At 40.5% G+C, this 12077-nt stretch overlaps 1 protein-coding gene across 1 annotated transcript in view; it reads left to right on the top strand.

Moving 5' to 3' along the window:
- The window catches only part of svild (supervillin d), a 72599-nt gene that overhangs the window by 13521 nt on the left and 47001 nt on the right, over positions 1-12077 (top strand). The window contains exon 2 of the mRNA XM_044013807.1: positions 10843-11305. Within this exon, the coding sequence (XP_043869742.1) occupies positions 10947-11305 (359 nt within the window). The 5' untranslated portion in view covers positions 10843-10946. The remainder of the gene's footprint in view (positions 1-10842; positions 11306-12077) is intronic.

Below are 12077 nucleotides of genomic sequence, written 5' to 3'. Positions count from 1 at the left end.
AAAGTACGACTTGTTTATTACGTGACTTTCCCTAAAGAGGTTATTGCTCCATCCATACTACTTTATTTCAATATAATAGACAATTGTTTCGCCGCAGTAATAACCTGTGTCCAACACATTTAAAAACCTACTCTACATGACCATGAGGTCACACTGAGCATGCATGGCTGGTGCAATTGTTGGCAGAGTTTCAGAAACTATCATTTTGAAAAGTAGAAGCAGGGATAAGAGGTAAAACTGAAATCAACAGTAAATAGAGTTAATAACGGCTCGAGCGTCGCGTCACGTATGTTTAACTGCTTTATCATTTCCAAATGCCTCAGTTGTCGGCCTTCAGCATTTCCAAATATCTGTTTTCAATGCTTCAAAACTCGGGGGGGGAGGTGGGGGCAGTGAGGACTGCATAACTGTCGCAAGTAAGATGCATTTCTCAAATAAAAAGTGAGGCCCTATCTACAGGGAAACGGAAACAATCTTTTCCTTTTTTTGGGCGTTTTCCGGAAACACGGTAACATTTCAACAAATGGCTTCATCCACATGAAATGCCCTCAAAACTACTGTACACATGAGCATGCACTTACATCATGTGTGTGCTGTCTACAAAAAGTATTCTAATAAGTATACATTAGAGCTGCAATGATCATCCGATTACTAATTTAATCATCGACATAATCATTTTGCTTTGTGGACAAAACGAGACATTCGAGAACATCATAATATCATTCATTCATTTTTCATCATTTTCTGACATTTTACAGACCAAACAAGTAGTCAAATCAAGAAAATAATAGGCAGATTAATCAATTGGGGAAATATTTTTTATGTGCAACTTTGCAACTCTGGAAAGTTTAAAAAGTTAAAAAAAGTAAAAGTTATTCTAAAGCGAAAACAACAAACAATGTCCAAACACAAGAGAAAGACACACAACAAAGAGTGTGACGGCAAAAGCAAGCGCAAAAGAGAGTTGGGATTAGGACATCGCCAATTTCCCATTTTAAATTGAATCGAATGATTAATTTAAAAACATTCAGCAATGTACTAAGTTGAAAAAGCAAAATTGGCTGCACACATTCAACCGGAAAATAAATGTGCATGGTGTTGTGACAGAAATGATGCAGGAATTCACAAGTAAATGAAGAAGATGAAGTTCCCACTAACGCTAATCAGAGCTGAAGCCGATTAAGAACCCTTTGTCCATTTGCAGAGTCATTTGACCCAGGAGTTAATGCTGATTAAGCTCAGTTTAAGCCATTTTAATTTATCCGAAGGAATGGGGTATAAGTAGTGCATATGACCAGGATGTCTGAGAACCTTCCCCAGACATTGTTAGGGAGATGCATCACATGACTAATCCTCAAAGCAAGGAAGTGGCTCAGATATCCTGTGCAGTATAACTGTCCCTTTCCCCTGCACAGATTATTTCCATCTTTTGTTTTGTCCCTTTTATGGTTCCTGAACAGTCTCTCAGACACTGGACCAGTTGAAGGACCACTGGCCTGTTTTTACACCAGCACCTGGTTTCCTCTGCAGAGCAAAGTTTCCACCTTCTTCCCTCAGGAAAAAAATGTGTCAGGAGTTGGCTGCATCTTTAACGGCCTCCTCTCTGTCTTTCTCTCTTTCTTTTTTTTGTGCACTAAAGGAAAGTTAATGTTGAAGTCCCTCTGATGCTTGTGGTTACTTTATGTGGATTCCTGAAGGTTTCCAGTGGCAAAATGTTGTCAGAGTTGTGGCAGCTGAAACGCTACCCTGTGTAGTGTCCTTTTGAACGGCTTTACTGAGGTGTGAATTCTCAGCATAGTTGTCAAAATGGCAGTAGTTTCCGTTGTAAAGCACTGTCCTCTTTGAAGGTGAGATGTGACAAAGATGATGCACCTAAATGATGCATCTACAGAACATACGGCTTGTAGAAAGCTGTTGGTTTTGTGGTTCAACTGAAGGCAGACTGGTATTCTTATTAAATGTTCTACTGGTGTTTCCATTTGGGGTGGGAATCACAGGGTACCTCACAATATGAAATGCAATACATGGTCCACGATACCAATAATATCATGGTACAACTTGGGTTGCAACTAACGGTTATTTTGATAATTGATTAATCTGATTGTTTTTATTTTTATTATTAAAAAGGAAAAAAAAACACACTCTCTCTCTGGCTCTCAACAAAAGCGAAATGCAATTATTATATATTTTTTACCAGATATTGCTTAAGTTTCTGTTATGAAGAAATGAAGGATTTGCGTTAAACTGTCTCTGAGTAATTGCATGAAAACACCACAACGTCATGTTATACACCGTTATTCAGCTAATTATCGTCAAATGCATCTACCTTTGCTCCCATACTTTTGACGACTTGGGTCGTGCATTTTTCTCTCTGCTAATGCTGTTCTCTGCAGTGTCCGCCTCTTCTTCCAGAATCACGTCATGTGAGTGACACAAGGCGTGGCATTGAATCTCGTCTACTTCTTCTTGGTCGGCATCCGGCTTAATGCCGTGTAACTGCCACTGCCATTATTTATTTCCTTTACTAACATATAATCTCATGGACCGGATAGAATTGTATGGGGGGTTTGAGTTGAGTGACACATTGAATTGCAGCTTTTGTAATTTGCTAATTGTGTTGTTTTAACATTTGTCATTCAGAAAAGAGCAATTGTTCAGCACTGACATTCACTTGCTTGCTCTAGGGCTATGAAGTGACCAGGATACAATCTTGAATCTTCCTTTCTCAGAACTTGTGTGTTTCTTCAACTGATGCACAAAATCCACTGTTTGTGAGTCAGGGCGTATCCTGCATTCCTGAGCGGTCCTCTTGTGGGCTACAGGTCAGCCTTTGGCCGGCTGAGGCAACTTTGTGTCATATCTTTGTCTTGGAATGAATTGTTAAACCCTCATGTGAATCTACTAAGCATTTGCTTTGTCATATACTGAAGATCAGTCTCATTCTGCAGCTCTTGTGTAAATATCAGCGGGCTGAGTAAGACGAATATCCACATCTGGGGACATTAAATATTATTTTTTAAAATCATTTAATTTCCGCTATGTAGGATTTACTTGGTGCACTTGAGTCATCATTAGCTGTTTCTAAAGGTGTGACACTGACCACATGCCGGGCCTCGAGAGAGCAGCTCTGACGGTGTGTGAGATTCTACACGCGATCCGTGCAAAAGAAAAACAACAACGAACCCCTGCCCACTTTCTTATGGTCGGCCATTGATTAATCCCAATTAAGTCATAAATGCTGCCTAATAATCGTGCCTCTTGTTTCTACAACAATGTATTTTCCCTGCTTTGATTTTCTTGACTCTCTGCCTAATGCTAGGGCTGCACATTGAGTCAGTCAGTTATCAATGTGTTGTGCAGATTTTGTCTCACCAAAGAAAAATGTGTTATTTGCCCCTCAGCCAAAACCACCATGAATATACTGTATAACAGGCTTTTAAATTGTGTGAACAGAGAAGCAGTACTGCTGAGACCTGCATGGACCTGCGTGTTCACTGAAGTTCCCTGGAATCTCACCTGACCACTGTAATAGGTGATCTAGATTTTGGTTGTCCTGGTCATCGTCAAGGCTCCAATGGATATGACAACACTCATATCCAGGGGGGTGGAGTGGCTCAGTGATTAAGACCGGTAAACCGTGTGCAAAAGACATCATGGTCGCAATGGTTGCAAGTTCGACTCCACCCCTGGCTGATTGTACTCAATTCCATTGTAAGTCGCTTTGGATAAACTCGTCAGCTAATTGACATGTAATGTAATGTAACACTCTGGAGCTGCAAGAGCTAATCCAGTAATCGATTAGTAAACTATTCTGTCGGGCTGCAACTAAAATTATTAAATCTTTATCTTTATTATATTGAGAATAAATAAATAAATAAATAATGTTATACTGAAAAACATGTACAACTCTTAGCGGTGGGTCACTCGGCTTGTGCATCGATGAAGGACGCAGGTAGCTGCGAGAACTAATGTGAATTGCAGGACGCATTGATTATTACAATACTATCAGAATGATATTGGTATTGGCTTTAAAATCTATCATTGGATATCGGCAAATGCGCCAAGATCCCTCTATATGTCTGAGTGAAACAGTAGGCTTGTCTTCTATGCTTGAACCCTCTACAACTGTTTATTTTAGGTTTATTTAATTTGCACAATGAAGAAAATGTACATCTTCATCTGCCGTGACATGCGTTTGTAAAATAATACGTTCATTCATTTCACTACAGAAGAGACTAAATGTCACCTACATTTGGGTGCAGGGGAAAAAACCTACAGTATGTATCGGTTTTTGGGCCCAGGCACTCCTGATAAATCCGCATATGGGATATCAGCAAAAAGTCCCACATCGTGCCTTCCTGCTCCATGCAACAGAAAAATCACTGCAACTGAATCGTTTTGGTTTGTGGACGAAAACAAGGCATTTGAGAACATCATCATTTTGAAGCTTTGGAAACACCAACAAGCATTTTCTGACATTTTCTGGAACAATTCGCTGTGAACAGAGTAACCCATTGTAAAAATAAACCTCATAGTCATAGCCTTGCAACACTCTCTCAGAACTCTATTCAAAGTTAGTGTAAACTGTTTGCTGATTGATGGAGGTGATCCTGAGCTCTTAATCGGTCCAACTCCAACTCGCTCACTGTTGTTTTTTGAAGAACGAGAGATGTTTTGTGATTTCTGGCGTCCAGGGAAGATTAATTTGCAACATTAAGGTAAAAAGGCAAACTTTAAGCTTTTTTATGTGCAGTATCTTGTAATCAAGTCAGTGAACCACTGATCCTAAAGCCCTCTAGTGCCTGTCTGAAAAAATATCACAAATATGAAAACCAGTCACAGTGCTGCATAGTTCAGGGTCTCTTTCCATGTTTTATGTCTTGAAGATCTATCAACTATGCAGCTGCAGCAGTGAAGGGCAAATGTGCAGGAAAGTGAATGTCCAAACATTGCAGGGGTTTGTGCTGGGGGTAGGTTTGGTTTGGTTTGGACACTAACAGAGGACCACCGCACGTAGTAATGAGGTGTGTTTAAGGGGCCTGCAGAGCTGCAGCTGGAGTCTTGTCACAGGAAAATAAACCCAGAGATGGCGAGCGATTAAAAAACACAGGTGAATGATGTGAGAGAGAGGTTGTGCAAGGAGAGTTTACAGAAGGTGAGTGAGATGTGTTTAGTTAACAATTGTGGTTTACATTTTTGTCGTTTTGTCCTTTTTATTGGAAGAAAAACTGGAGAATGATCTGAGGACATTGAAGTTCTCATTTATCTGGAATCGAGCAGCTTTATATACTGTTCACATGTCGTTAAAAACCTTTTATTTGAATTACAAGACTGGATTTTGAGAGCTTTTACTTCATACTGTACGTCCTGTGTCTACTGGTCACTCTGTATTGTATTATCATATTAATAGTTGGTTTATATAGTGAATTAAAGTAACAGACAGATTTGTAGTATCTGAATGAAATGTGTTTGTATGATGCAGTTGTTAAAAATGCAATACATTAATGGTTTAACTGTCAAGTAAGTGTAGCAACAGTAGCAGTAGTATAGCAGGAATAATGCCAACTTAAACAGAGTTGTGTGTAAATTTATTCTTTTTAATAGTTTGAAATAACATCCAGTTTAACATAAATTTAAATCAACATGTATGAAAACGGAAGGGTGGTTTTCGTGGTGGCATTCATAATGTAACGTGATGGACGTGTGGGGAAACACAAGACCAAATGTGTTCAATATTAGTTGACCCAACATTTTTTTTATATAATATAAATAATCACAATGTTAATTTAAAAATGTTATCATTACGGAACACTTGCAGGAAGTCTCATGTGGTTTTTCCCCACTGCCTTTACCCATCCTGTCTCAAAAGAGGGTCAAGTAACATTTCCTGATTAACGGAGTTGTATGAAGGATATGGAGCATGGTCAGGAAGTGACAGATCTTCCTCTGTAACACAACGCAAGGTCACAGAACCCTCATACAGTAATTAGAAACCATGGACTCCTCTTTGTTTACATGTCCCAGAGCAGCAGCAATGATATGACTTGCGTGAATTAGACAGCAGAACTGGTACAACTGTACAGTGTCAGTGAAATAATGGATGTGTTGCATCATTGCAATACCATACAACTGTACGTTACCGTTACTCTCACTGCACTTCAAAACAGTGTAATATTAAGTGCCGTTTTCTAGTGCAAGGTTTCACCACAGTGACAATTAATTACAGACTTTCTATTGCTGTGTCAGTCGTTATCTCACCACTGAAGGATCGGTCTGTTTGAGACACCTTAACTTATACAAGGTTATTGTGCACTGCTCGGTGACCATACAACAGTACATGTTTGTTCCGTAAGGGAAAAAAAGAACAATATCACAACAGCGCTAATTGTCTGTGTTTCTGAAAGAAATGACCATACATAGGAAATGACACCGTTGGCTTTTGCCAGCTGTGTTAATTGCTCGGTACGACAAACACTCTTGGGTGAGTTCATGTTTGTTGATATTGGTGATTATTTTTTTTAGTTTTTTTTTTTAAGTATGACTCACATCGTTCCCCTTGTTGCTTAAAACAACAGAGGCAGCTTCCAAACAAAGCAGCCTCAATGTTCTGGGTCTCCATGGATCTTTGACATACTTTGACATACTGTTTAGCTTTCTTTTTATAGGTAATGACCTAGGTGAGTTATGTAAGCGTGTGCATAGTCCTGAAATCAACATCCAAACTCGGCATCTTTTTGCCTTCATAAGGTAATGCCCAGGCATTGAAGTGACATCCAGTTTGAAATTAAATTAGCCTTAGTTCTTGCAGAGGAGAATGGGTGTGTGCCAAAGAGAAGTAATGAAACCACATGACATACAGTTCACTGCCATTATTTTTTATATCTACATTCTCCTATTTAAAGGACTTTGCAAGCAAAACAACCCTTATTTTAAAATGCTAAACCAGTACAAATCATTTTAACATCAATTTTCTTATTGGAATGTGTAACGCCTAAGGACTTGAGGGTGCAGGATTTCATATTTCAAGCTTTAGTCTCATGATCTCTTAATGGTTTCCTGTCTTAGAATTTGATAAAGGAAAGGAAACAGAATTCTGACTTGGTGGATCAACTGTTCTTACTCTGTATTGGTGTATGATGCTGGTCAAAGTCAGATATTGAAAGAAGACAATTACAAAATCGGATATGATCCATCCACCCTGTGGATGTCTACCATGTGGAGAGACTCGGAAGTGGAGCCACTGTTGAGGTTGTTCGGGCACCTGGTAAGGATCCCACCCGGGCTGGTTCCCAAGGCAGCTGTTCCTGGAGACCTTGGGGCAGAGCAAGGACCAGATGGAGCGATTATATCTCCTTGTCCTACAGTCAGAATTGGACAATGTGGCCAGGGAAAGGAAAGTCTTGGGTCCCCTGCTAGAGCTGCTACCCCCGCGACTCTATCTCAAATAAGCGGTTGTCGATGGATGGATGGTCGGTCTAGCATGTTGTTGGAACATTTCATTTTGTTAAATGGCTTGTTATAGCTAGTTGATAGGACTAGTATCGGTATATACTGAAGGTTGTGATATTGGAGACCTGGACACGCAAAGACAAGCCGTCCTTTTTGTAGTAGAGACACAACATTACAGAGCTGGTGTGGTGTTCGGTCATAAGTAACCATGTGTGGAAAAAAAACACTTTTGTCTTTTTTAGTTTTTTTGATGCAGAATGATTCAGTTTATTTTTGTTGTAAATGTTTCCGTTTAAACTGTACCACACTTGTGAAATCGGTATTATATTTAAAGCAAGGCCAATATAGATGCGTTATAGTGTCGTATTTCTGTCACCGTTACACCAAAAATGTACCTTTTGTGTGTTCAGTCCAGTTTGAAAATAGTGACTTCTAATGGTGAGACTGCAGATTACAATAAACAAAGGACCTATGCTCGCCCCTGCCTTCTCAAAGTGCATCGGCCTTCACAGACTAGAAAGAATGTTGTTCTTTTTATTTCCATTTATATTGGAACTCAGAAGTCAGAACTGGGAGTGACTTCACCCAAAAATGCAAACCTATCTTGGGTTAGCCATTGTGAGCAGTACCACTCAATAACACTGGTATTCTGCGCACACAAACAGCATAGCAACAAATACAAATTAAATGGTACTATCAGTCGTACAGACTGATTTAATGTGAGAATAATACAACAGAAATGCTATTAACGGTGAAGGTAGTAGTGTTCTTCTATATTATCGGCTCTATCTATTTTAGATGTTTTTGTTTTTTTATACATAGGCTTGGACATACCGAGTGTAGGTGTGATGGACACATGCATGCTTAAAACACAGTGCAGACAGCTTTTAGTTGTCTGGCAGAGTTACAATTTATGGTCAAACTACATTTAAATTCCCTCAAGGGGGAGGCACTGTGGCCCCTGCATTGTTTAGCCAAACTCTTAGGTGGAGGAGGAGGGATGGGCGAAGTCAAGGGAAAGACTGAAACACACACACGTCCTCTGACATATGCACTCATTTTTTATTTTATTTTTAAGTAGAGGTTGAGCTTTAATTCAGTGGGGGTGTCTGCAGCACAGCAGGCGGTCAGAGGGCCTCACTTGAGATTTGTTAAAGCTTGTCATCGTTACAGAAAGGGCTCTCATGACCAGGGCAGTCTCACCTCTCTTTTCCCCTCTAGCCTTGACCCGTTCTTCACTTTCCCTCTTTGTTGTCGTCTCCCTCATAATTAACGCGAACAGTACCTACCCTTTTCTCTTTTTTTTTTTTATTCCTCCTCATTCCTGACTATAAATGTGAGCGCCAGAGTGCTAACTTAACTCCTGCCCTGTCATTTAATGGTAAACAGGGGGCTACCTTAAACCCCATACCCCCTCTTGCATAAATATACCTCCCTTTATATTCATCATAGTCATGTCCTTTTGGCTTTCCTCAGACACATGCCCCAAAGCACCATAAGCGAACGTGCTGAGGAAAAACATTTACGGAAAAGGAAAGTCTTGGTGTGAAGCGTTCACAAGCTGCACACACTCACAAGTTTCACTGCTGCTGTCAGATGATGATGATGCATTTATATGGATGCAGTTTTTAACTGACCCTCATGTGGTTTTCTGCTCTGTGAATACTCGGTGGAACAGCATGAGCTCAACTCGGCCTCTAAATTTCACTTTCTATATTTAAGTCGCTTGCTATTCAACATTAAGATGCTTTTTGAAATGGAAGGTTTTGCTGAGGTAGAAGTGGAAAGGAGATGGGTAACAGTTCATAGACACAGGAGACTAGAAGGCTGTATCAGGGGCACACAACGCCACAGTGTTCAGAGTTTCTCAGGCACTTTTTGTGGTAAATGTAAAATGTTTGGAGGGTTTTTTGATGAGCATGTACTCTAAGTATGAGATACTGACACAAAGCATACGCGTGCTCTTCCTCCAAGCTCCTTTTGCCAAGAACTCTGCAAGGTGGTGAAAACATGGCTGCTAATGAAAGTTAGACCTAGCGTGACGTCATAATGACAACAATGACATTGAATGCGACACAACAGACAGCAATGGAGGACATCCAGCAGCTCTTTTTTTTTCCTGCTCAGTTTGTGGCTGTTTGTCTCAAGAAGACATCAAGCTTTTTATGAGAATAGACTGGGTTTTGAAGGGAAAGACAGCTTTTTTTCTGCCCAATCAGCTGATTGTTGTGGGTGTAGCCAGTCTAGCTCCACCCTGACCTTACCGTAGAATTTTATCATTCTCTGGTGCCCCAAGGGGAGGGTGCCAAAAAATGGTATTGTAGGGGCTGGTTATTTTTGGATCTATTCCTAATGGAAAAGTGAAAAAAATTCATACCATTATGTGCCAAATCAATGCTTGAACTTATTGATGGATGCCGCTGTGGATCCATAACTTAGCAGCCAAGATTGTTGACTCAGCTGGGGAACAGAGCACGCATGAGGAAGTCGGTACATACAATTTTATCCCTTTTAATAAAAAAAGGAAATCAGATTGAACAGATAGATTGACCAATAGATACTTTATCAATCCCGCAGGAAATTCAAGATACAGCAAAGAGAAGCTGGTAATCCACTGCTTCCTCCATCAGTACTTTGGGTCTTCAGCGTTTAGTTTAGATTTACACAATGAGCAGCTTCTGTGTCCCTGCAAGAATTAAACAGTGGACTTGCGGTGCAGAAGAGTGAGTGGTTTTCAAAGCTACGCAAACCTCAGTTTCCAGTGTCCCCCACTGGCAGCCCTTTCTCTGAGAAAGCATGTGCAGTTCAGGGGCAGTCAGCTATGACCGTGTCAGTACAATATTTTATTTCTCAACAAATTCAAAGTTGTGCAACAATTTATGTGTCGGTTTCAGAATTCTCTGATGAAACCATACACTTATCCACCCTTGTGGCTCTTAACACTTTTTGTTTTATGATTTAATGAAACAATCAGGCTTCATAGATTAGGATAGTGTTAGAGCGTTGACTGGACCAGACATTAAGCCTCAACTAAGGCAGGGGAAAAAAAAATGGCTGAAGTCTGATTTGATGAGCATTTCTTACTTTCTCTCACTTCCTCCTCCCTCTTTCCAACCAGCGCTGTGTGAGCTAGTGGAATAGAGGTTATACGAGAGTCTCACCGCGGTGGTCGGCTGTCTTTGAGCAGAGCAGACTGACATCATTCTCACAGGGGGGGGTGGTGGTGTTGTTGGAGCAGGGAAAAGGCTTGGCTCGGAGCTCTGCAGCCAAGCCACTTTCATCGGAAAGCTCCAGTATACACATGTGGTTTAACACAGTTTTAGAGAGCGAGTATTCTGAAATTCTACTCCATAATCATTAGTTGCTAATGATGTCTTCCTTTCTTACGCACAGGACTGGGGCGACTTCGATGGAGTGAGAGATTTCCGCAGATGAAAATAATACCAGGTGAAGAAGCCAATTTGAGTCTTACCAACTAAACGGATTTTACCCACATAATGGATGGAGTTGACACCTTGCAGAGCTCGGAACCAGAGACCAAAGCTGAGCGAATTGCCCGCTACAAAGCAGAAAGGAGAAGGGAGCTCGCAGAGCGCTACGGCAACACAGAGGAATACACTTCCAAGTACGTCCGGAGGGACAGGAAAATCGGGGACACTTCGGAAACGGTGTCTTCAACCACCAAAGATAACGACTCGGAGCCGACATATAGCAGGAGGGGCCTCAGGAATAAAGTGGAGCACACTGAGGATGAGCCCGCACAGAAAAAAGAGACGTCCACTCACCTCAGAACAGATGCAGTTTCATCCTCTAAATTGGAGACCGTCTCCTCCTATAAGACATCATCCCATTTCAGGTGAGTTTATTCATTTTCCCAGCAGTAATAACTGCGTAATTTGAGGACATAGATCACGTGACACTCCTATACAATGTGCTGGTGTGACCGGGAAGCTGATTCATTCCTGTGCAGGTGTTTGCTTATTTTTAGCAAAGTACGACTAATGAGAAACGACAATGGTGAAATGTGAGAGCAAGGGTTTCTTTGAGACTGACGACAAGGTGAGAATGAAAGTAAGGTTCACTGTTAGCTGTCAACGAAATGTGATGGATTGCAACTGATAAGAACCTTTTAGTGCCTCATTGATCACAAAGGTCTCTTTTTTTTTTTCTACATTTAACTTTGACAGACAAAAACTAAGAGCCAGTAGCATTTTCAATTTCTCTGAATGTAGCTAGATACTCATAAGTGGTCCAGACTTGAGTCTCATAAATGGACTGCAGCAAAATCATCATTTATTATTTAGATAATCTTGAATTTCAACTCTGGTGAGAGTGCAGACTCAATAGACTAGTCCTGACTATCATCATTTACATACATTTACAAATGAATCTGCTATAACTTTGAGCAGAATGTTCACATCCCCTCAAATTGGAGTTGAATCAAGTATAGTAGCATCTGTCTGTGATAAAATTTCTTGATTTAGAGAACATTGGTAGTTTACCCGGCTGCTAGATCACTGTAAAATGGCTTGCTGGCTCCTAATGAGTGAAGAGGAGGCAATGAGTCTGAACATTTTGTAGAACACATAGTGCTATTTTCTGTTTGAAGTAAACACGGCTGCTAACAT

The sequence above is a fragment of the Solea senegalensis genome, linkage group LG18 (assembly GCF_019176455.1).
Source record: "Solea senegalensis isolate Sse05_10M linkage group LG18, IFAPA_SoseM_1, whole genome shotgun sequence".
NCBI classification, from domain to species: Eukaryota; Metazoa; Chordata; class Actinopteri; order Pleuronectiformes; family Soleidae; genus Solea; species Solea senegalensis.
Note: the sequence above shows the minus strand (reverse complement) of the source record. Positions and strands in the feature narration are given on the sequence as shown.